At 39.5% G+C, this 26351-nt stretch overlaps 1 protein-coding gene across 2 annotated transcripts in view; it reads right to left on the reverse strand.

The window, feature by feature from the left end:
- Window positions 1-13733: 13733 nt before the first annotated feature.
- calcrla (calcitonin receptor-like a) overlaps window positions 13734-26351 on the reverse strand; it is a 34035-nt gene continuing 21417 nt past the window's right edge. For both annotated transcript variants that reach the window (XM_058616258.1, XM_058616250.1), the window contains exons 4-13: window positions 26069-26179; window positions 24984-25096; window positions 24115-24206; window positions 23788-23914; window positions 23206-23359; window positions 22875-22935; window positions 20564-20630; window positions 19618-19836; window positions 18641-18682; window positions 13734-17582 (exon numbers count right to left, since the gene is read on the reverse strand). In XM_058616258.1, coding sequence (XP_058472241.1) covers window positions 17361-17582; window positions 18641-18682; window positions 19618-19836; window positions 20564-20630; window positions 22875-22935; window positions 23206-23359; window positions 23788-23914; window positions 24115-24206; window positions 24984-25096; window positions 26069-26179 — 1208 coding nt within the window. In that variant the 3' untranslated portion in view covers window positions 13734-17360. The remainder of the gene's footprint in view (window positions 17583-18640; window positions 18683-19617; window positions 19837-20563; window positions 20631-22874; window positions 22936-23205; window positions 23360-23787; window positions 23915-24114; window positions 24207-24983; window positions 25097-26068; window positions 26180-26351) is intronic.

The following is a 26351-nucleotide window of genomic DNA, read 5'->3' on the forward strand; positions in this document are numbered from 1 at the left end:
TTTTTTTTAATGGACTTGGCGATTTCAAGGGGAAAAGGGAAGATGTACGGACTTGGCCTGTGAACAGAGACAAATGTAGTGCTGAGCTCAGATCTGGTCCGGATTACAAACTGTTAGTTATGCAACAGCACTCTCACAGGGAGTCATATAATGACTTGTAAATTGGGAACTCCTGCACAAAAGAAAGATTACCTTAGCAAATGGCATGCTATCAGTCCGTCAGAATGGCCCTTTGCTAATTTTTCATCAAGAGCTAGCCTAACTTTAACCACAGCTGTGGCACAAATGAACAGACTGCAAATGTGCACTCTTTCTTATTCTCAACTGTTACTCCATGTTCAGGTGCACACTGTAGAGTCAACTTCAGGACTTTTCTATCTATGATCTATTTTTTAGCAGTGGGGGCCTGGAAAACCCAGTCCAGGTCCTTCCAGGTGGTCCTTGAAAATATTTACTCAATATTTTCTAATAAAATGGATACACAGGTCCAAATTTAAGGCCATTGCAAAGATAAGTTAAAGATATGCTTTCCAGTTTCCACTGGTCGTATTTCTTTTATTACCAATACCAACTCCCATCACTTTTCATCAGTTTGTATTAAGAGATTGGGTTTGTTCATATAATCTCTGTAAGCACTTTGAGATTCAGTTAAAGATGCTGCAAACATGTAGTAACAGCAGCTGAATGGAACAGATCAGGACACTTGGTTTCAGAGCTGAATGTGAGGGGGGGACCTGTTATTATCTGTGACCATTTTTGACTAATAGTCAGATGAAGTCTGTCGTGCAGTCCATATTGTGACTTAACAAGAGGTGAAAAGGTCATTAGTTTTAACCTCAGTATCGCATTCGTCTTTGTGTTTGTCAGTGGCTCTCAGTTTGTCAACTCCACCTTATCTTTCCTGCCCCGTCCTACCAAGCGTCTTGAGGACACAGCGCAACTCATCTTCTCACACCACACCTACATATCACAGCCAAAAAATATTCATCTTCGTGTTGCAGAGCTGCTCATGTTTTCCATTAAAGGCTCACCCATATCATTGTTAGTCAGACAGTTTATAATTCTTTTACTTCCTTTTGAGGTTGAACCATGAGAAGACCCGAGCAGAAGGTACTAAAACGGATTGCAAAGGCTGCAATTTATTTTGTTCAACTGAAATGAGTAGTGACATTGCACGCTAGTGAACATGTAATCATAACAGATTTTAGTCTAATTTACATCTATGCTATGCTCCATCTATATAATATTTAACACAGTAAACAGCCTTAGAGCACATTTAGCTAAATTGGTAATTACATTGGTGGTTTCCTGAATCGATTAGATTCAGTGGCTGCTACAAACAATCCAATACGAAATGAATCATCAGCAACTAATTTGACAATCTTTTTTAATTATTTTGAGTTGAGTTTTTTTATTTTTTATTTTATTACATCCCACATGGGCCAAATCTTGTGTTAACTTGCTGGAAAAAAGGCCAATGAATTAGGCAAACTTGGGCAGACACCTGTTTAAACCAAGCTCCTTTGGGTCAGCTAAAGCATGGATGCTCATTTTTTCCAGTTTTCCAGGGTCCTATGTCTGTGAAATGTTTATTCAATCTATAAATAAGAAATATTCTTCTTTTCCTTTGACGCATATGCTCAGAAATCACCAAAAAATGAAGGACCTTTGGCTACGATCAATGTTAGTTCAAGACTTTAAACCAACATCTGCTGTCACCGTGGAACCATCCCCTACAATAACATGTGCATGTTTTTAAAAGCTAAAATATAACAAAATGATGAATTATTTTGACTTTCCCTTTGAGGTCACTTCTGTGGGGTGGCAGGGCCTTAAGTGCCACAAAGCAGCTGCTTAATTCATCAATGCGCTGTCCCAGCTGATCAGTGACATGACTTCCTTTTTAAGGCAACAGCAGTTTAATCTGGAGAGGCAGGCGGTTAAACTCCAGATGAGCTCAACTATAGCCCCAGGTGCTCCTGCAGTTTTCTGGCTGGAGATGAAACAAGTCCCTATCTGTCTGTGCCATTAGGGCTTGTCAACTTTCAAACAACTTGCATCAGGTCAAGTCTGTTACGATGTCCTTTACTCATTTCAGTTTTTACAAGTATTTTGCCATTTATTTTGTCTGTTTGCAGAATTAATCAAAAATACTTAACCAATTTCTGTGTGGACGGCTATGATCCATGGAAGAACCCAATACATTTTGGAGCATAGTCAATTATTTATTATTCAATTATTCTTTGTGATGGCAAAGCCTGGACAAGGTTTGTGAAGGGAGTGTTTGGAGTATTTCTTAATTGGGTCAAATAATTATTTTTCTTGTGCTTATGCTGGCATGTCTGTGTCTCAGCCTGGTTCTCGTGCAGGAGGTTGCACATAACAAAATCAATGCTGACTGTGTGTTGGTGCCTTTTTTACCACCTGAACCGTCACATAAAGCAACAATTTTGTATTGATAAACTTAACTTTGTGATGAAGGAAACACTGCAGATGAACAAATTCAAATTCTCCTTCCCCCTTTCATCTACCAAAAACACTGTTTAATTTTGCCAACCATGCCACGTTTATTGGTCATGTAAAAAAACAAAACAAAAATGAAGTGGTGAGGCTCTCCATGCACATGGGCTTTCAATGTGCATGGGCGATGGAGTGGAGGTGGCCAGACTATTCCTGAAACCCATCAAAGCCCCTGTGTACGTGCGTGAGTGTGGAGCACTTGAAACTGTGGGTGTTCTGTGTTGCCTCTTTTCCATAATGTAAATGTGCGAGAGCAAATTCTGTTTTCTATGAGTTGACTGTCACTTGAAGTGGGCTCACAGGTCACATGAGTCATTGTGATGATGAGTCATTGTTGCTGCAGTGCTGGAACAAACAGGAGAAGAATGAGTTTTGCTTTTTTTTTTTTTTTAAAAACTGTAGCGGATGGATTTAGTCCTTATCCTAAGATTAACTCTCTGTCCCTGAAATATAAAAGCCTCCACTCACTTTTCATGACATGTATGATGAACAAAAAACCCATATTTGAACTTTCGATAAGAGCAGCCAGTGAGATGGAAAACAGTTTGGGGTTCAATGGTTCAACAAGCCCACAGTTCAGTTTAGCCGTGTTGGCACTGGGTGGAACAGTTTGGTTTGGTACAGTGCTGTAAATATTTTGTTTGTGTTTCTGTTAGTACCAAAATAACCAGTCCCAACCATTCCATTCTTTGGCACCCTTCCCTTGGGGTACCAGAGTAAAGGGGTACAATACAGTCGGCGTCGATCTAGACCAGCTACACCCACTCCAGTCAGGTGATTGGACAAGAGAAATATGTCAGTCCTTTGCGATCTGTGTCAATATCCCATGGAAGTCGATGTAAATGTCTATTCTCATACAAAGCTTTTTTATGACAAATAGCCACGAGCCGAGCAGGGAATAAAGCTGCTGGATGTCCTTTGTTGCCTGTTGTGTCGAGTTCAATGTCGTCGCACTGGTATGACGTTATGCTACGCAGTTATCAGGCACAGCATACCTGCCAACTAAAGGTACTGTCAAAACGCAAGCCTGACCCAGGACTTTACCATTCTAAACCGTGCTGTACTATACCAAACTGAACCATTTACCATGATGGAAACACAACATTTTGTGTTATGGCTACTGGATCATAGTTTTCCGTTCCTCTAGTGCCAGGCTCTTTTGTGGTGACCCCAATGGCGCAGAAGATGTCGATAAAACAGTTTTTCTGAATTTGTCTGAAATATTATTTGCCGTTTTGTCCCTGTCGAGTCCCACAGTAACAGTTACCGATGCACTTCCTTCGATGACGATTTTTATTACGTCACTCAGGGGAAAAAACTCCCAGAAGCCCATTTCTTTTAGAATGTACTGTATCTTTAAACATACACTTGGAGGATGTAACAAACTTTTTTTTTGCACTCAAGTAATAATATATCTAACAATTTGGCATATGTTTGACTGCACTCGGTTTCTTCTAAACATAAATAGTAGATGTTTTAAAGTGAAGGGAAGGGAATGGCCCATTGAGATGAAAGCTGTTTTGGCACAAAGAGGTAATGTAGTGTTTTATGTAGCAAATGGAACTCCCTGACACAGTTGAGGAATCAAAGCTTATGTCAGATATTTATATTTTCCCTTTTCTGTTATGTTTTTGTCCATTTACTTGAAAAATAGCTCATCAATAATTGAATGAACGCAAAAGGTAGAGCTTATCAGAATACAGCGTCCCATGCCCAGGAAAAGCAATAAAGTCATTTGCAGGTGCAGTGAAGGCATTTTTGATTCTCTGTACTTTTATGGAGACAATATGAATTATTATTTGTTCACTCTTCTCACAGATGTTAAGTCTACATTTGCATGCGTTCCAAGATGTATACAAAGTGCCTCAGCCCACCTTCTTTGCTGACGTATTAAGCAATGATAAACTTTTAATTGTTTTTTCCCCCCTCAGTCTTTCCTCTGATGCAAAACCCGGCAGCACTCCCACTCTTAAAGTCAACATCCATTCAATATCATTTCCTTAATTGCGTTAGTTTAAGAAGAAAGGGCGACCGAGGGAATGTAGATGCTGTAAACAATCCATCCTGTGTTTACAGAAGCTCCTTATCATGGGGTGTTGAGGGGATTTAATAAACAGATGATTTAATTTGTTTGGGGCTGAAATGGAGAGCGAGAGAAAAAAGCATTGTGAGTCACTACGTGTGTCATGGTGTTGTTTTTGAGTATATCAACACAATATCCATGTGCTGTAATTACTATTGCTCTTATATATTATTTTTACTGTCATCACCTCACTATAAGGCTGTCCACCCATTGAAAAAAACCCAACCCGATTGGTCATTTGTTGGTACATTCTCACAACCTCTAGTTAGTTTATTGGTTAGCAACATAAAGCAGGCGTTTTAGACAAAATTTGTCCTTTTAGCAGATGCTTTAGAATAAAATAGAATAGAACTTTATTGTCCACCAGGGTGGAATATAACATCTGGTTTGGGGTTTGTGCCACAAAAAGAGCTGCAACATTCTACTTTTTATCCATACAAAAATGCTATAACATAGGCTGCTGTACTTGATCTGTAGACATGTTTTTTTTTTGTACACTAGAAGTCCTGTTTCAACAAATCCATTGTTACCATGACATTATATTTTACGACAATTCTAAAAAACAATACCATTTATAAACTGTGGGTGGAGCCCAAGAGCAAATCTTACACTGTTACTTTAATACCTACTTGACTATAAAATGATTCCAATTTTGATTTGACATTGAACTTAAAAATTAGAATGGTAATCACACATTCTGTCCATAAAATCACAATTAGATAATTTCCTCTAACCATTCAGCCTTAAAAACTACATCAAATTACTTATATAAGAGCACCTATTTTATGAGCGATGCATGTACATTTGTGTGTAATGTATTAGAATTGCATAAGGCTTAGGGATATCATGGAATGCATGAGGGGAAGGGCAGTATGTGCCCATACCGATCACAGTTCATTATCATCACACCGCAGTGCATCTAAATGACCTGCTCCTACTCGAGTCTGCTTCTTGGTAAGGTGATCTCTAATGCCACTGCTGGCGTTCCTGGAAGTGTGCCAGCTAATTCAACCTTGAGTGTGACGCCACTGCCGCCTGCTTTTCTTGAGTTCAGATGTCTGGCTTGGAGCTACATGACATATCTGTGAAGGCTTTGCTTCACAGAAATTTGAGCAGTGCATCTTTTTTTTTTTTCATTTGTTTGTTTTCTGCTGTTTATGCTGATGTCTTGGGACGAATTTGAGGAATCCAAAGGGTGATGTCAACACTTGCAGGCAAAAATGCCTCGAAACACGATTTGATGCGACTACAACCAATAATTTTACAGGAAGAATTAGAATTAATACTGTTATATGTTTCACATGAATTGCCTATTGAGGGCACCATAATCTATTTGGCATTTGAAAACTATAATATGGCATTCATATCAATACATGATGATTTCTAATGGGACAAAAACCAAAAAAGCCTTGCACATGCTGTTTAAACAAGCAAAGGCATGACAGCTGCTGTTTATAAAAAGCTAATTTATGAGACCTTTTGGTCAGAGACATTGGGTTTTACTGCCTAATGTGTTTTTTTCCCCCTCACGTTGGCACTCAACACTTTCTTACATTATCTTTTTCAACCACAAGCAAAGAAAGTAAGCCATTTCTTACAATTGCAGGAAGACCCCTCGTAGTGCCGTGCCCCTCTAAGGCGTGAGCGACCTGGGCAGACACTTCCTTGTCTAATAGCCAAACTTTGCTTGTCTTCTTCGCAGATGTCCAGAATAGTCGGCTCCACAAACACATCCTTTCCTCTCTTTCCCCTAAATGAGAGGATTTGTAGTGAGTTGTTGAACATTCCAGTGTGGCTTGCTGAGTGACAGACTTTACTTTGGGGAGGCAAACTTGTTTTGTCTTCATGGGAATAAGAGGAACAAGCTGTTATAGAACAAATTAGGGAAAGGTCACACCTTGAAGAAAACACTCACACAGTGTAGTATGAAAATAAATTGTAAACATAGGACACACAGTCTTGGCATCCATCAACTTCATTGTTCTCTATATGCACAGTGTCAAACATTAGTTCAATATGAACTGTGTAGATTAGATTTAAAATGTGTTTGAACATTACTACGTGGGATATTACTAAGATTATTAAAAGGTACCAGGGAGCACCAAAGTATAGTGTGCATATACTAGGATTAGAACTTTCAGGCAACATATTTAGCACAGAGTTGAACCCCGGTGCCTCTGGTGTGAAATCCAAGGGCGTCCAGGAAGTTTGACCGTTATAGCACACTGTGAGTGTATATTTGTTGCCATGGACACAAATACACAACGTGCACAGATCACATAAATGTGTGCTAATCTTCGGGATGAATTTATAGTAGTTCTTTGTTTCAGCACAGGTGCTATTTTTGGACAGATTGGCAACGTATGCACTATTTTTGCAACATGCGCCTGTTGCAAAAATCATTCGTACATATCTTAAGAAAGGTCATACACACACACACGCACAAAGAGACACAGCTCTCATTACACACTCACACGCAACTGGCTCTGTCGCAGCTTATCCCTCTATTCTCACTTCCTGCAGTGTTGGAGCCACTGTTACGATACACCTGTCATCAAACGGCGCTGCATCAGCTGCCACGCAGATTTAGGCTCGTGGACATAAAGCTGCTTCCTGGAAGCGCCTCAAGTTAGTTTTTCCGAGAGGCATTGACATGTACATTGATCTATGAAGCTTCCACATGTTGACGAGAACTATTTTTATACAACAGGTCTGGGTATATATGTTGAGGTGAGTCTACTTTTATATAAGTATACCCCACATCCTGTATATACAGTGTATACCCCAAGTAATCTGTGTATGACAAGGAGAAGGAATACTAGGTTCACACTGGATGCCTCGTGTGCGTTGCAGCTGTGCTGCATCTTGCTCGAGTCTAGCTTGTCTGTGTGCTGTCGTTCACTCATGCTCATCTCCCCACACTACCAGTATGTATTATGACTTTGGGACCTACTTGTACTGCTCTAACGTTAACTAAGATTTTACCTCGGGACGGGGCGATACCACTTTTTTGTGTCCGTTAACCGATATCAAAAACCGATAGCGATATTATTCTGATGCGGTCATTTTAGACCATTTCTGAACTATGAAGCTGCTAATAACACATTTGTGCTGAGTCATTTCAAAGACATCATTCTCCAACTGTGTAACAAATATTGTTCTCCCAAAAATAATTCATAAACAGCCCAGACATGACTTTTTTTTACATTTTTATCTGCCTGATATCTTTCGAGATTTTGACCAGTATCGGACCGATACCTAATTTTAACCATTGAATAAATACATTTGATGATCAGTATAATTACTGTGGCAGTGACTGCAAATGAATTGACCACGTTAAGTGTAAAAATACTGTCAAACCGCAGCAGATCAGAGGACATCAGCTATGGATGATGGTTTCCACAGTGTCCTGAAGTCGCCACTTATATCTATGAGCGCGCAGCTGCTTCCTCATCATCCTCTTCCTTACATGTGTTTCAGACACTTATGTGAGTGAAATTGGAGCAAGACTGAATGAAAGATAAGGTGGCACACGTTATTTATTTATATGCCGTTCCACACACCGGTCAAAATCCTTCTGCTCCACTTCACATGGCCTGGAAGTATTTCCGATATACCACGAAACGGCGCTCAAATACCTAGATAACAGTTTGAGAACCATGTATCTGATTTTATGTATTTAAAAAAAACATATTGTCCTACTACTGCTACTTTAATCTCAGTACCAAAACTGTGATATTTTTGCTTATGGTTATAACTTCAGAATCTCATACTGGACTGTACCTACTGGCACTGTGTTTTGTGTTGGATCATTTTACACCTGAACCCCAGCAGGCTGAGGATCAATTGCCGTCCCCTTTTCAAACATAATAAGATTTCCACTGCACGTTTGATCACCTGCTCTCGCTCTCAGTCAACCCAGTCCTTCTCTGACAAAAGAATTGAGGTCAAAATACTTCACACCAGTGACGCACGTCTCAATAATAACGTCCTCTCCTTCCCTTACTACAGGTCTTGATATCTAGAGGGTCATATTAGCTTACTCTCACCTCCCGGAAACAAGAAATAGCTTTTTCTTTTTTAGCTTTTGCTACTCAACCCAGTGAGAATCTCAGCTTCAACCTGTTAGAGATGTATTATAACTTCTCTTGAAAATTCTAATAATAATAAAAAAGAGATCACCTCTTCATTTCACATCTTGAAAGCAAACCCCCCTGGGTGTTTCCCAAGGAATGGAAAGGCTCGGTGATCCCCTCACGGCTCATATGGTTAAAGGGAGACGCAACAGCAACAGGGCTCTCAGATATCTGCACCTGTCCATGCTGTGATCCCAAAGAGGCCCCTGCTGGGAAGTAACGGTGTATGAAGAGTTTGTCGGGGGTTCAGCGGACGATGGAGAGATAAACATAAAGCAGGAAAAGAGTGCTGCGCAGAGGTCAGGCAGAAATCAGCTCAATTACTTTTCATATTACGTTGCTCGAGTAATAACCTTTTCGGAGGACCTCTACTTTTTTAAGCCAGTCAGTGACTAACATCAGCAACTGTGAAAAAACAAAAACAGACACATAACCAAAGACAAATGTTACCATAAGCAAAGTCCGACTGCCTTTGCTGCTGGGAATTAAGCAGCATATTATTCAAATCATTTTGGATTGAGACATAGGATTACAAAAACAGATCACAAAACCAGAACCCGGACAAGCAGATGAAGATGATATAAGACAATACCTTTTTAAGCCCCGTGTTAGGCAAGTGGTACACAAGTGAGAACAAGGGGATCACATAGATGGATTTTGATGAAGGTCTGGGGAGCTTTGCAGGGCCATGGCCCCAGCCTGACCTGGATAACTGATATGAAAAACTCAATGAATGGAAAAGGGAAGCCAAACGAAGAAGGAAACAAAAAGGGGGAACCTGGAAAATGTCACGCAGGATTAAGTAATTCTGAATTTACGAAATACTATGGAAGTGAAAATGCAATTTAAATGACTTAATGCCATCTGTACATAATGGATGATGTCACTGGATCCTCACAGTGAAAGCCTTTGTGCTCTTAAAGCTGCAGTAGGCTGGATTGCTTGAAACGTGGTTTATTTTGGAGGTTATTAAAATATAAATGTTTTTGGGTGAGTGCTTCTGAAGATAACTTTCACTTGTGATTGGATGGTCGTTCATGGTCATTAATCGTGTTTATAGTCCAACTCTGTTAGAAGACTCTTACCGTTAAAAGTTTTTGCCAGTATCTCTTTGAGCTGCCCTGTGATTAGTCAAAGTTTTCTTTTAACCGGACAGAATTCACAAAGACTGTACCAGTGCAAAGGAAAACAGGAAATGAATACAAATTCACTGAGTGATAATTAGCCGTGGCCTCTGATCTGCCTCAGCTCAGGCATTCTTTAAAAACCCCTGCTCATCTGACCCGCACTTAGCAAATCCCCAAATGTAAACAGTCTCGCTCAGTGTCTGTCTTCTACCACTGGCTGTTCCCCTACATATACACAATGGCAGCTATCAGTTTGAGACAAGCTAAATGTTTTTATTAAGACAAGGGCCTCCCCTCGTCCCCATTTCCTCTGCTGTCATGGAGGGGGGTATGAGATGGAGGTGATAAGATAGCAACAAGGACGCTCATTGTGCCCTCTCATCCTGTGTTGTTGGTTTTTTTTTGTTTTTGGTGTGGTGCAGTGAAGGGGTGATACTTCATTGTTGTTCTGGAATTAATCAAACTCATTTTGCTCTTGCACTCTTGAGTAAAGTGGGGATGGGTGGGTGCTCGGGGTTTCCTCAGTGCAGCTCATGCACTCACACTTTGACCATGTACTGTGAAGAATGCAATCACTCTTTTGGCTGTGGTGCTTTTTAGTCGAGTAAGTACTGACACTTGCAAAGGTCCTGCTTTCTCCTTATATGGGGAAACAGATGTGCGTGATGGTGCTGAAGTTTAAAAAAAGTTCCTTTTAAAGTTCCTGGCAGTGAAGTGAGAGGTTTTCTTTTTTTAACAACACAGGGGAAAAGTCTAAGAATAATGCAAGGATATGTTGATAAAATGTATTTTGTAATTGGCCTTTATCAATAGCCTACATCTGCCTGCCCTCTGAATAGTCAAACCAGAGAAAGCACTCGGACAATGCAAACATCAAATTTTATGTATATATATATATATATATATATATATATATATATATATATATATATAAAAATAAATATAAAAATAAATAAAATTAGCATGAGTTATATGGAAATGTCAAAAACGTTCCTATCTCAAATCCCGTATTCGAATCATCACTTGTTTCCATCAAATATTGTGATAACATAATATTTGTATTTGTAAATAATCTTTCATGAACACATGGATTACTGTTATTATGATCTTTTATTCTGTGTCCTTAAGCTTCCTGTGTGTGGTTTAACTATGGTTTTGTATTCAGGCAAACTTTGATGCACTTTTCTGATTCCTTCTGCACATTTTCCCCTACCTAATATTTTTCCTTCCAATGTTATTTTATTCATCTATTATTTGCATACTACATTCTTACTCTTTGTCTCATCTTACTCACAAAGACTGACAACACACATTGACAAAAGCGGCCAAATATTGGCGGCGGCAACGATTGGGTCCATGTCTACAGGGAGGCGCTAGGACACAGAACACATTATTATTTAATGACCTGGGGATGAAACTCGTCAATCAGCTTCTTCTCTGGCAGTCCAGCCTTGTCCAGCTTTAATGTGTGATTCTGTAATCAACACCTAGTGCATATTAATATTTATTTGCCAAAACAGTACTAGTACAAAAAAACTAGTACAAAAGTACTACCACATCTACTGAAGATGACTATGACCTGGATGACCGTGAACCTTCACACATCTCACACAATAGCAGACCCTAATGACCCTCTTTCAAACCTGTACTCAGGTGAAAGTAACAGCCTGAAACTGGTTCAGTCCAGTCCCGCTGAAGACGACTATGACTCAGACGACTGAGAACGTTCACATACACAGTAAAGAGACTGTGTATTTGCCCCCTTGTTGCACTCTGCGCAGTGTACAAGCGTATCAGGAGGTTTGAGGCTAAGTGCTGGCGACAGCGCCCTAAAGCAGCCTCTCCTCACTTATTCAGGTCACTTCAGAAGGAGACAAGCCACCAGCAGTGGAGAAGAAGAAAACAAAACAAAACATGAAATGTCTATTCACACAGAAGTACAGGAAATGTGTGTCTTGACTGTTTACCAGAGGTGACGGGTTTTTACCGGAGCCTCTGCCGACACTATAGTGAAAAGCTTGAAAACGGTGGTGTCAGAAAGTCTGTATGCAAACTCGTGCTGGTTGGAAGCAGTGGATCTGCAGTAAACAAGGCACAGGGAGTTATAATTGGATAAATTGGTGAAAATGTCTACAACTCTGCTTTGTTCTGTGCCCAGTCAGTCACTGAACTTTAGAACTTTAAATGAGAGCAGCTGCTGAAATTCACATTTTTCTCGTTAGAGCTTGACAGATATTCAAAAACACCTTTTTTTTCAATTGCAAAATAATGAAAAAACAATGTAGAGTACATCCATATAATATTTGTTAAGATTCCGCTTTTTATTTTATATTTGGATAACAACTTAGACGTTGTGGGTGTCAAATTTCAACTCGAGGCTCAAATTATGCAGCCTAGAAGTGCTTCAAACCTTCTGAAATAATGACTGCATGGTCCAGCAGCAGACTGGACCAGTGAGTGATGTGTGGTAGAAAAGTGCTGCATGGATAGGTAAAAAAAAGAAATGAATAAATATAATAATTCATTTTAAGTGCAGTAGATTTCTAATTTCCATTCACATGGGAGCCAGAATAATAATGGGTGTAAATAGTTGTATCACATGTTTTCTTGGGATGTCACATAAGTTATGCATTTATTAATTAATTTCAGCAGCGAAATACTATCACTTTGTCATGATGCAAGCATACAGAGAATGTTGTTGGATAAAGATTTTGCCCGTGATGTATTTGTATGAATGCCTTTAAAGTTCCAGTGTGTAAAATTTAGGTGAAATTTTGGACCACTGTGGTTTTATAGTAGCTAACATGAGTATGCTAACTGAAGGCTACATAGTTTCTCCAACGCACTTGGAAGGGAAGGGAAGGGTGAGGTGAAGGAGATCCAGCTGTGACATGCAACTTCACCAATAAATGTTGCTAAACTTTACACACTGCACCTTTTTGAAAGATTAAGTGTGTTTGTCAGAAATGTGGACAAAAAAAGCATCAGCATCGGAGACTAATACAGCTTTGGAATCAGCCAGTCCATACAACCAATAAAACATTTATAATAAAACGCCACGTTCCACATACACACAACCTCCCCCGGGTACTTTTGAACCCAAACAACACGAACAGAGGAGCTGAATGACATGAGAGGACAGTATGTGTGTTGCTCATGACAGGACTGTGGGTGAATATTGCAGATGTTTTGTCATTACAAAAGCAAACTACAGAGCCAAGTACAAGTGGTTTATTCATTTGTATGACACCGTTTGCTAAAATGGATGTTAAAAAAAAAGGGAGCGGTGCTATATTCTATGAGAATATTAGTACAATACATATTCTAGTTCTGTAAAATAATATATACATATATGTTTATACAGCATATATGTTTTTCACATCCAGAGAATAAAACACCACCAGTTTACATTCGACCACAGCAGTGTCACTGTATCAAGACTTGTCAAAGTTAAGTACAGCACAAGTATATAAACAAAAACGTCAGACATCGTCGTCAATGCTTTTGCCATACTTTACATTTACAATATAACGCCAAAGGGTCACTGGGGTCGTCACCCTCTTCCCTCTCTTTGGAGAGTCATATAAAATAATTACATACATAAATATACAACTGAAGTGGAACACAGGAGCTACTACATTTGCCAAGAGTCTCTGGCTTTTCCACGTGCTGTAAAAAACTGTGGCTGTGTAAGTTATTATGATGCGTCACTACACATTAAATGACTTGATAAATGGAGACGTTACATATTAACCACTCACGGCAAAGCAGTGCTGACAGACATTAAATGTTCACTCATTATGATTTAGTTAAGAAACTGTCCTGCAGATCTGAGATTGTAAAAAAAAAAAAAAAGGACAACTGTCGTGATAGTGCAGGTTTATTTGACTACTGTGTCTAAATCTCTACTTGAAATAAGCCTCCAAGAACATGTTCACATAGATGCAAATAATGTATATAAAACATGTTTTATGTCATCACAGTTCAGTGTTGAGAGAATTAATATATACTTTCCCTAATAATAAATTGTCAACAGTGAGGGGTCTTTAAAGGTTTTAACAGGACGTATTTGTTTTCATCCGGCCTGCAACAGTTCGATGTACTTTTAAACAACTACTAAAATACTATATTTACTATACTATAACAACTTTGTTAGTTTTTCTCACTTAATAATGTAAATAATGTCATCTATTTTCTCTTTAAGACAATAAACTGAAAATTTGAGGATGTTGTCAGTTTAAGGTTTACATTTTTCAACCGTTTTCTGACAATCGAATTGACAAAATATTCCACAAAGTAACTTATAATGATAATATATGTTATTCTGAGCCATATTTTTCAGTGTTCAAAGCAGATTTATACCTTGTGGCATGAATAACACACACAGAAGGTGGCTGCACTTATCTTTCCTCACTCTCAATTACAGGCAAGATAGAAAGCTGACAGAACACAGCAAAGAAGGTGATGATGATGATGACAAATAAAACGGGGACAAATAAAAAAGGTTGTTGAAAGCGCTAGGCTCGTAATGCCTGCCCAATTCCCTCCCCTCCCCTTTTTAAAACACAAAAGTAGAACAAACAACTTCTTTATCAGCGCACCACTCACTGTCAAATAAGATGGTCACTTCATGTTTGAATGCAGTATACAATGATTTTTTGCTCATAAATACTGTATAATTCATGCACATGTTCTGCTAGATTTACAAAGTTATTTACATCAGCTGATAGTGACGTATGTTCCCAACATAGTGTGGACAAGATGTGTTAAAGATTCTCTGAAATAAAAAAAAAAACTTTGGGTATTTGAGTGGGTGAAATGAGTTGTGCGAAAGGGCAGTGTAAATGCTTTATGACGCATATTTAGTTCCCTTTTTATGTTTATTTTTTTGCACATCATGAAACTGTGGAGTAAGGCTGTCTTCCGACTGATATTAGCACTGTGTGAAAAAAGGCAGCTTTCATTCATTTGAATGGGGCCACTGCTTTGTAGCAGGGGTCACTGAGCCAGAGGACTCTCTGGTATAAAATAAAAACTTTATACAGAACTGAAAAAAAGTTAAATTTGACCCTATCCATGCCAAGTACAATGAAAGTTTTCCACGTTTGTTTGTCTTGTAATTACCAAGTTCAAGAGTGTGTCAACACATTTTTCATTGTCTTCGTACTTGACTTCTGTTGTGCTACACAGTGAAAGATCAGGAGCAAAAAGAAGACCTTAGCTGAAGCCTATAATGAGGCAAGTCTGTGTTAGTCAAAATCATATCATTTAGTTCTTCTGCCAAATTTACTGACCTCCTGGTACATGATTTTGCTGCAAGATAAAATCACTGCACATTGGACGATCTAATCTATTAATAGCTTTCCTGTTGACATTCTTGATAAAACTCTCGAGGTTGTTCCCCACGTGCTGTGGAACGGTTCAATTTGGTACGGTAACTATTTTTTTTTTTTTACTTTTCCATTAGGAATGGCACCAAAATAACCAGCCCCAACCATTGTATTCTTTGGCCTTCCCTTGAAGTACCAGAGTAAAATGGCACATACGATCCGGGCGGGTTTTGCTAGACCACCCACGTCAGTCTGCTGATTGGGCAACAAAAAAATGTCACTTCCTTGCGACCGGGGCTTCTTCAACGCCTGCAGTCTTTTCTCATACAACAGCCACAAACGGGTCAGGGAAAAAAAACAAGAGTTGCTTTTTTATGTCACGTTTGCACCAGTACAACATCACACTACTAATCTCCCTGACGCGGCCATCGGGCACAGACACTGTTCCCAGTCGAAATGAAAGCCTGACCCAGAGCACATAGATGATATCGTCCTCCCACTGGTCACCACTATGGGAACGTAGTTGAACTGCATTCACTCTGGTGTTGAGTGACTCTGCAATGCATGCAGGTTTTTCTCGGCTCCAGCTCTGATCGGGAATTGAAGACCCGAGTGGACAAGCTAATTCCTTCTTTGCTCTGCTCTATTCTTGCCAGAGATGCTTACTTCTTGTAAGTTGAGACTGCACTTAGTATCTGTACTGGCACAGGAAATTGTGTTAACTGTTCTTTAACAGCTTCAAACTGGTTTAAAAGTCTCAGGTGTACCCGCTAAGTTGAGTGGGAAAGAGGCTTTAGTGACTGACTGGTACGCCAGTCAAGCATTCCATGCAAAACAGAATTAATTGATTGTTTATTTCAGCATTTTGAGGGCTACCTACACCTTAAAAGTAATTTTTTTGTCATGGATATCAGGATATAAAATCGGAAAAGTAATCATAAAAAAGGACAGCCATCTTGACCGTTCACGGTTAAAAAGAATCATGGCTGAGTACCATTTAACTTCCTCCGTTTCAGTGTGCATCTCGGTCACTGTCTTAATGCTACTTTGTTGACACTGTGCTGTTTTTGGCCTGAATCCCCCGTTCATACTTACATTTCCGTTCTATCTCCATCGTTTGAGAAGAATAAGAAGAATAAGGCTAAAGACAGTCGTGTATAGGAATGTGATGTGTTTATGTTCAGCAGAGCCAGGTCTTTAAAACGGTTACATTCAAGTATAATGAGTAGATATCGAAGTACATGTGACTTCAAGATGGCTTCTCGGTGAGGTGATGCTATTGTGCTGACAAGCTCCATTACGACCGACCATGTGGTTTTTTACTAAGAATACACACGTCAAGAAGGATCACTTACAGTAAACGCGCTGAAAAAAGTTAGCATTATGAAATGTCTAAATCTCTACAAATGAAGCATGCGTGCTAATGGCGTGATTCATACCATTAACTGCACGTGAACAAACAAACACTAACAAACACATAAATGCTAAATTGAAAGTCTATATCAAGCCTGCAACACTCACATAATGATATTTAATCCACAGATTTTTTTTTGAGAGAATTAAGCTCAACTTGATGTGGTGACTTAAATAAATACTGTGTGGTATTGATTCTATTTTTTTACTCAGTCGACAAGGATACATCTAGATAAATTAACTTGAACATGTGATAGATAGAATATAGCATTTATATATTATTATGCACCTGTCTCATTTTTCTGTAACAATAATTGAAAAAAGAAAAAAGAGCCAGGCAGGATTTCTTGGTTTGGCACTAAACCATGTCATATAAAAAAAGAAAAAAAAACAATTAACAGTGTAATGAATCCAAAAAAAACACTCCATCCATTTCAATTCTGTCACACAAAGACAGGCCGTGACAAAATTGTGATCATCTTAGTCCAAGTGAAACAGATCAGTTGTAGACAAAAGACAGTGCAGGGTTAGCTGTACAGAGCTCACCTCCCAGTACAGTTAAAGGGCAGAGTGACCGAGAGGTGACCGTTTCCTTGAGTTGGGTGAGAGTCTGGCTTTGTAGACATTTTCCTCTCTCGTTTCTTTTTGACATTGTGTCTTATAGGTAGAGGCGAATTTCCCCCGGTGGTTGCTCAAAGCATTTTTTTCATGGGTGGGATAGGATGGGCAGAGTTTGAGCAGTGTGCTGCTGTCAGGCGAAGGGACTGTCTGATTTTAAGATGGAGGCGTCTGCGTCGTGGCAGCCCTTGCCGTTCATGTGTTCTGTGTGGCCGTCGATGCTGTAGCAGCCCTGCACCTCCGTGATGGAGGACGCTGTGTAGGAGGCCGAGCGCAGGGCGTCGGAGTGGTTTCCTACGCTGCTTCCAAACTGGATCTGATATTGGTTCCAGTATCTCCTCAGAACTGCCTGGACCTGGGCAGAGAGATGGGAGTCATTACGTCACATGAACAGTATACAATATGTGCCTATTTAAAAATAAAAAGGAAAATGCTATTTTCGTCATTTAAACCCCACATACTAAACATCCTTTCAGGTTCGATGCTATCGAAAGGCTACATTGTTTCGCCAACACACAAAGGGTGCATTCACACCAGCCTTTTCTTAATCAAATCTAGTTAGTTTGCTCGGAAAGTCCGGTTCGTTTCAGATGGTGAACTATAATGCACGCACAAAGAAGCGAACTCTGGTCTGCCTAAAAGTGTAGGTCTCTCTGTTTGCTTCAAATGAACCACAATGCTTGAAGTGCAGTACAACACAGGGCATTGTGGGTAAACACAATGCCCTGTGTTTTACCCACAATGCCCTATGAAACATAGGCGCGTGTGGAACGATAGCCAGGAGAAATGCAGCTCCATGTTTTGTTCTTATGTGGCGGTAAAAAGAAGTTGCATTAACCAATAGATGAGCCAGTTTTCTTGTTCCTTGTTTGTCTCGTCTTCTCCTTCAGTAATTCTTGATGCAGCGCCGTCCTCAGGCTCGGAGGGGAATACGTTATTCAAAAGGGTCGGTTCGTTTCACTAAAGTGTGAAAGCAAACTGGGACCTGCTGAATGTTGCAACCTCCAAACGTACAGAGTCTAGCAGACTATTAGGTGTGAAAACGACCTTCGAAGGGAAAGGTGAGGGGAGGGACATTCAACTCCATCAATAAATGTTTTTATACACTGTCACTTTAAAGGTTTTGATATAGGTTTTATTATTTAGTGGCTCTATAAAGACATTCAGTGGGTTGTAAAAAAAAAGCTACTTTATGCAGATCAATCACCAGCATAATTGATAGCAGTCAGGGGTTGACTGTTTGCCAACTGTAAATAGTCTTTAGTGTCTGGCAAATCCTCAGGGATCTGAGCCTGTTAGATGTGAAGCCTACTCATCGGTTCTGCAATAATCAAAATGCAGAGGAAGTGGCTATTTGACATGTGTATGTGTGCATGCAGGTTAAAAAAAGAGAGAACATTGAGTAAATCTTACTTCTCCATTGAAAAAGCAGAAGATCGTGGCCACCAGCAGACCCTGGAATGAAAAAAGAAAGATAACATTCATCTTAGTTACTGGTTTTAGGCATTAATAACTATCACTCGTTATTTGTAGATCTTATATTATGATAGAATATTAGAAAATTATGATAAAAACATTTTCAAATCAGATGATTGGGATTATTATCATGATAAATATCACATCATTTAAGATTTTGCACTTTTGCCGTTGGAGAAACCGCTGGCTTCAAATGTATTGTTATGGACAGTAAACAACAAACACTTCTTTTATTTCACATGTTTGAGGTAAAACATTACAACAGGGAGGACACGTCTCACACAGTGAAACTGAGGAAAGCTTTATCACAATATGAAGTAAATTGTGTTTGAATGTGCCCAGACCTCAGATCAAACTAAAGACCGCACAGGATGATCAGATAACGCCCTGAACAACATGCGACTCATTTCAGCCCCTTTTAGCTCAGATAATTTATGCCTTCCTTCCTGCTGTTCTTCATTCACCCCGAGCATAAACAAAGTCTTCTCAGAGGCCGAAGGCGCACTTTTGTGTTTTACTAACCCGGAGTGAAATGAAGGCAAAACAATATTCGTTTCACAAACGTGTCCTCACTCAGACGCGATCATGTTCCATAATAATTCTATATGTGTTACAAGGACAACGGTCGGCTGCTTTACACGCCGCAGACATTCTGCCCTTCTAAAAATAAACCTATTTAGTTATGACATGCATCCGAACAGCATGGCATAATTTATAGCTGGTCATGTATTTTTACCTCCACCAGGGAGGTCATGTTTGTTTGTTTTTTGTTTGTTTGTTTGTTTGTTTATTTTCAATAAGTAGTGTGACGCACAAGTACTGATTCCGGAAAGCATAATTTCAGTTTTAAGTCGAAGCTTCAGCTCATTTCTTCTCTTACGGATTTATCTGTGTAAAATAATGCATGGTCTCACCTGGTAATGCATGAGTATGTGCATGATGTAGTCGTATATTTCAGAGGAGACGCGTCCCTCCGGCTTGTAGGGAAGCAGCACGTACTGAATCCCCAGCAGTGGCACCAGAATAAGCGTGGCTCTCACTGCTTTCATGTAGAGACTCGACTCGGCCTGATGGGTCACCTTCAGTTTGGTGATGAGCACTCGCACGATGTTGAGCAGAAAAAACAAGTTCACCTGAGGGACACGGCAAGGAGAGACGACATCAATACACCATCACGACCTTTGTCGCTATAAGCTGCTGCCGGAAGAGTTGATAATCAGTAAATCAGTTTGGTTCTGTGAATTTAGCCTTTAAAATGTGAATATTTCTGGTGTCTTTGCCCCGATACGATGGGAAACTGAACATCTTTGTGGGCAAAACAAGACATTTAAGGTCTGTAGCATGCATATCAACTTTTTCGAACAACACGATTGAGAAAATAAACAGATTATTGTTTATTATAATCCAGACACTGTATCGCTGTACAAATCCCATGCACACTCCCATGAAGAGAACACAAAACAAGCTGTCGTACGGTCGTTCGCATTAGCAGAGTGTCTTCAGGGACCACGTTTCTCTGATGCATGCCTGCTGTGCTGATTAGATGGATATTTAGAATGCACTCTGAGCCCGGGGACCAGTGGGAAGGTCCTCGGAGGGGCAGATACATTGATTTCACTATGTAAACACAATTATGCATGCTTTGAAACTGTGTCCTGCCTGCAGGCCCCCCCCTCGCCCCCACCACAGTGTCCACTCGGATGAAGAAGGAAAAAAGCAGGATTGCTGCTCGTTGCGCAATGAAAACAGTGAAACATGGAAGAGATCTGACGATCACTTTCAGTGAAGTAACATTGTCGTGATTTGCTTTCCTTCTATTGATTTCTTTAAAAAAAAAAAAAGAGTAGTCTTTTTTCTCACCAAAAGAGCAGCACAGATTGGACCATGGATGATGTAGAGAAGTGACGTTTTGGAGCTGATCCAACAGCTGCAGAACAAAAGAGAGAAATGTTAACATAGTTTTCCACAGTGTCAATGCAGTCACCGGACAAAACTGATCCATAACACAGATCGATATTCTGTTCTGATTGATGAATGCATGAACAGGTTGGGACAGTTCATGAGGGAAGTCATTAGTCTGGCTGAGTTTGTGGTTAAACAGTTTTTATACAGTTGTGCAAAATGTGTCTTGCCTCTCCCCAAATTTGTGTATCCAACCTTAAACCATGATGATTTCTGTCTGACATGCTCCTCCAATATTGATGCACTTTATTGCTTTAATTGTGTTTTTTGGTGTCTGATACCGATATTATTCCGATACAGTCATTTTAGACCATTTATGAACTTTGAAGCTGTTAACAACACATTTGAGCCGAGTCATTTCAAAGATATAATTCAACAACAGTGTAACAAATATTGTTCTCCCCAAAAGAAGAAAATAAACAGCCCTAACATGACTCAGCTAAAATGCTTTTGCTAATATTTATTTATATTTTTACAGTCTGTGCATAGTGAAGCATGCGATTATAAAGGATTTTTGGACGGTATCGGATTCTACATTTTTATCTGTCCGATATCCGATCCAGTGATTTTGACCGAAATTGGACCGATACTTACCGATACCGATTTCCATCCCTACTTTTTTATAGGTCGCACTGCAGTGTAGGCAGATTAGCTACAATGCTAATGGTTCCCACACCTTGGTTCACATCAAATTCAAATTTGGACTTTCCAAGACCAAATTGACATTTACCTAAATATCAACTTAATTTTTTTCTTGCACAGAATTCAAGCACTTCCAATGACCCATGTCTATTTAGGGCGATTTTCACAAAGAGCCTTAATGTTTTTTGTTTGTTTTTTTGCAAATTCACAAACTGAGCAGCTGCTCAGTAGAGCTTCTTCTCTCTCGCTTAGATCCGCCTTGCGGGTCAAATCCCCCAATGCTGTAAATAGATCTTAAAAAAGGTGCAGAAGTCACTTTCACTTTATGAACAAAATGCTGAAAGGTTATTATAGAATAATTGTTCAGTAACGCCCAAAAAAATGTGTTCCCTAAGACCTGAACACCAGTTCTTAAAACATCAAGATTTAATTTGTTCATATGTAATCATGCCAGAGATGGAGAACCAGCCAAGCATCGAGAGAGATATTGTAGTTTGGCCTTATGCCTCGTTTTCATTTTCTCTCTGTGAAAACCGTCCAACAAATGAGCAACACGTCAGTGGTACAATGGACTTCTTAAAAAAGGAGCTAAGCTAACACTAGTGCTAACTGAGTGCGAGTGAGATCGTTATCTAGGAGAGAGCTTTATTTTGTTGAATAAAGGCTGTGCAGTGTAGAGTGTGGACACCCGAGGGGACAGGTTTGGACAAATATTTTTAAATGATGTTTGAGACGGGTGCGGTCGTGTTGGCTCTGCTTTTTTTTTATTTTATATCTCTGCGCGCGTTGATGGTCGTTTACACGGCACACATGTAATCAGGGAAAACAAGCAGGTGCCATGGTAACAGTTGTGTCTCGGAGACAACACAAACTTAGTGCAGCTTAAATTATCTGCATCAGTCTGGCCCCGCCATACTTTCCATTCTCTGTGTCCGCGGAGAGTTGTGTGCACATGTCCCACTCACGTGTACATGCCTATGGATAAGAAAATAAGGTTGTATGTGCAGTCTATGTGTACACCTTTGTGGATAAAGGGGCATGACAACATTTTACGTCACGCATGCTGTAGCTGACATGACGGACTAGCAAATGCAGAGACTCTAAATTGGGACTTCACAGAGCCATTTTTAAGTTTGATCTCAGTTTGCCACTTGTGGTCGAGGCCTATTTAGACAATTTGCCAACAATCTTGCTTTTTTGGGCTCAAACTGTAGTTATAGCACTAATAAATCAGTAGATGATGATGGATATTTTGATAAACGATGAATCAGTTTCAGTGTTTTTTTAATAATTAAAACAAGCTCTTTGATTTTTTTTAACTTGCTAAATGTGAATGTTTTCTGGTTTCTTTGCTCCATATAACAAAGAAATGCAGTACAACTGAATGATTTCGGTTTGTGGACAAAACCGGACATTTGAGAACATTGTTTTTTCCAGGTTTTAACATTTGCAACATCTTATGACATTTTTACGGACCAAACAGGTACTCGGTTAATCGAGAAAAGAATCGAAAAATTAATTGATTATGACAATAATCGTTAGTTGCAGCTTTAGTTCAAGAGCTTACCTGTCATTGTAGTAGTAACTTCGAGCGACGGCGTGTATGGTTGCGGGAATGAGAGGAAAGCCTGCAAGAGAAAGGAGAAGTTGATTAAGACATTTCAGTCTGTAAAACTTTCATTTTACTATTTGAGGCCACAGGGATTTTATTTGTACAGGACATTTCATACATTAAGGCAATCCACGATGCTTTACAAGGAAAAACAGTTAAGAGTTTTCAAAGATAGCACAACAGAACCCATGAAAACGATTAAAGGACTTGGTGTCAGATTTCTGGCACACAAAATTACAATTATTTGTAATTATTATTCGAAATCGGGTCATCATATACTACGTACCCCAGCCAAGAAGATAGTACCACATGAGGTGCTGCTTCTCGGCAAACACGGCCACCACGATGAGAGTGTGCAGGTAAATTCCCTCACACAGCATCCAGAAGTAGTTGCAGCCAAACAGGTAGAGATGAATGAATTGGGACACTTTACAGCTCGTCTGAGGAAGAAACACGTATGTACATTTTGGTTCTGGATAGTGACATTCTTTTCTCACCTTCTGTCATCTTGTTTTGTGTTGTACTTTTATACAAAATATTTACAAAATCCAAGTCCCAATCACCAAAATTGAATATTTTGGACCAGTAGTTCACCATATGCTTGTTTGTTTATGTATTTATTTAATATGGACAATGCTTTTTTACATAATTCCAAGACGGAGCAGGTGGTGTGCTGCACAAAGAGTTTCTCTAATTTACATCACAGCAGACATATCACAAAGCACACGAATAAGTTTAGCTTAAAATGAGCTCTTTTTGATTTGAATTCTGAAATTATGATAACTAAAGGAGCAGCTCAAATTGAACCGGTTGACAAATTAGTATGTACAGTGAATACTAAAGCTATAATAAAAGTATCTGAACTCACTGGATTCCTCTGTACCAGCTCCTGGTTGTTTGCCACTGCAGTCAACAAAATGATGGTGATCACAGAGTTGAGAACAAAGGAGAAGAAGAGGTTTTTGTGAAGGGTGATCCTTTGGCAACTTAAACTCCTGAAAGGCAAGGCAAGGCAAGGCAGTTTTATTTATATATATATATATATATATATACTAATGAAGATTCCAGATGCTGCATCAACAAACGGAAATAACACAAAACCAATACAAAATCAAATTAAAATGCTACAGTAAAATATAAGATTAGGATTAAAGGGGAAGAAATGGTAAAGTGCTGATGAGATGTGTTGGCTCACTTGAAGTGGAAGAATATTGCCAGGGAGATGAAGAGCGACGTCAGTGACAGTCCATGTCCAATGAGGGCTAAGTAGAAATGATTCATCGCAGTCTGGAAGGAAATGAGACGCATATCAGATTATCTCCATCTCCTAATGACTTCTTGTGTTGTAAAATGACATATCGCTTCACTGCCACCAGGATGTCTCTGTACAACCACAAGCTCCCATAAATAAACACCATTCTAGTCTGCACAAGTCATATTTTGCCCCCTCCTGTAATGAATCGGCTGTAAATGTTGGCAGGCAAATCATGTTCAAGTTAAGTGTAGATTTATTTAATGTTATGTTTACGACAGCGCATGGAAAGCAGATGAGTAAGGAGTTGTGGGTCTTCAGATACTTGAGATAACCAGAGAATATTGGATTGGGTTGAGCCATTGACGTTTTATTTGGCACCAGTCCACTGACCAACATTTCCCAGAGATCTTAACTCTGACCAGAACGGATCTACTGCAATGTTCCCATGGCTGCAGATAGTTATTATCTCCAAAATGATGAATTCTGATGTTTTGAACTCCTGGCCTTTTCATCCAAAACTCTCATACACGGAAAACAAGTGACTCGTATTTCTTTCTAATGCCAACACTCGGCACAATTACGCTTTACATGTGCGGGGCATTTAAATTCAGTTGTGCTCTTTACTTGCGTAGCTGATGCATGTAATTTAAGTCGGTGCCCTTTCGCTGTCCTGTCATAAACATGCAGTACAGTAACTGCCCACAGATCCAGTCTCAAAGGCCAGAAATAAACCTGTGATGCATGTCATTTTACACTATCTAATTCAATATTTCTGCAGTTCTTTGATCGTAGAATATAAAGTGACCGACCACTCTAACTTCATTGGTGTGTTCATTGCAGCGGGTGTAGTTGGTCCATGTCCGATTGCTCTTAGGATGCAGGAACCAATGGCCGTTGTCAGTGCAGATCTTTGAAACCATCTCTGCAGGTTAAAAACACAAGACAGCAGCATATTTGAGACAAAACACATCCCGGTGCAATGTGGGCTTGTTCTACACTGAGGTAAAGCCATGTTTTGCTGACGCAGTTTAACTCCTTTTATGTTCAGTTAAAGGATATTTGTGAGGGTTCGCTATTATTTTTGGAAAGCAGGTGGGAATGAAAAGACAAAACAAGGGTTTTGAGCAAAAAGATTAAATGAAACCCTGAAACTCCATGAATCAAAGACAAAAAAAACACTTTCATACACGGCTGAAACACTTCCTTGATTGTAAATCAATTACTAAATTAATCGTCAACTACTAATAAACGATGTATCGTTTTGAGTGTCGTTATAAAGAATGAAAATGCAAAGTTTTCTGAGTTTTTAGCTTCATTTTGGTTTGTGGACAAAACAAGAAATTTGAGAACATCATTTACAGGTTTTTTCAACATTTTCTGACATTTTATGGACCAAAAATAATTTAACCAATCAATCAATTGTGAAAATAATCGTTAGTTGCAGCCCTACTTTCATAGAAAGAAAAACCATTGCACATTGGGATCTCCCAGCAATTAACTCATTTACTTTCATGAACACAAAGTACTATTAGAGTACTATTAGTCATCGCTCTTGTCAGGTAATGACACGAGCAATATTCACACCTACAGTATATCATGCAGTCTACTGTAGAAGGATCCACCAAGGATTATGAAACCTGTTGTTTCGGGGTAACTTCAGACATTAATCGGGTATAGATTGCTTTGGGGAGGGACACAACATGTACATTTGATAATTGCTGCTTTCTGTTATTTCAAGTTTTGTATTTTATTGCAGAAATCCACCAATTTTACACATGAATGCATCACAGCCCCATGCGTTAACACAGACGATAGTGGCTGCATTACAAGGTGAGGATATGACCAGTGTTGTGGAGTGTAAGTGGAACACAGTGGTATAAACCAAAGAGCTCACCAGAGGGATCAAAGTCCTGGAAGTAGTCCGGGCAGGGCTGCTCTGAGATAATTCCGGCCTGAGTGTCGTCCCAGCACAGCCAGCCATCCCAGGTACGGTTACACATGGGCTCTAAAACCACCAAAGTGGAGTGTTAGTGGCTGTCGAGCCGTGTGATTGATGACTAATACGGGTTTACAAGCATGTTTTGATTAACCCGTTGTCTAGAAACCAAGCACTACATCAGTGAAATGACTTGTTACAGTGTACAGTGTAATTAAATCTTGAAGGAAAAGATAAATAT

The sequence above is a fragment of the Solea solea genome, chromosome 2, assembly GCF_958295425.1.
Source record: "Solea solea chromosome 2, fSolSol10.1, whole genome shotgun sequence".
NCBI classification, from domain to species: domain Eukaryota; kingdom Metazoa; phylum Chordata; class Actinopteri; order Pleuronectiformes; family Soleidae; genus Solea; species Solea solea.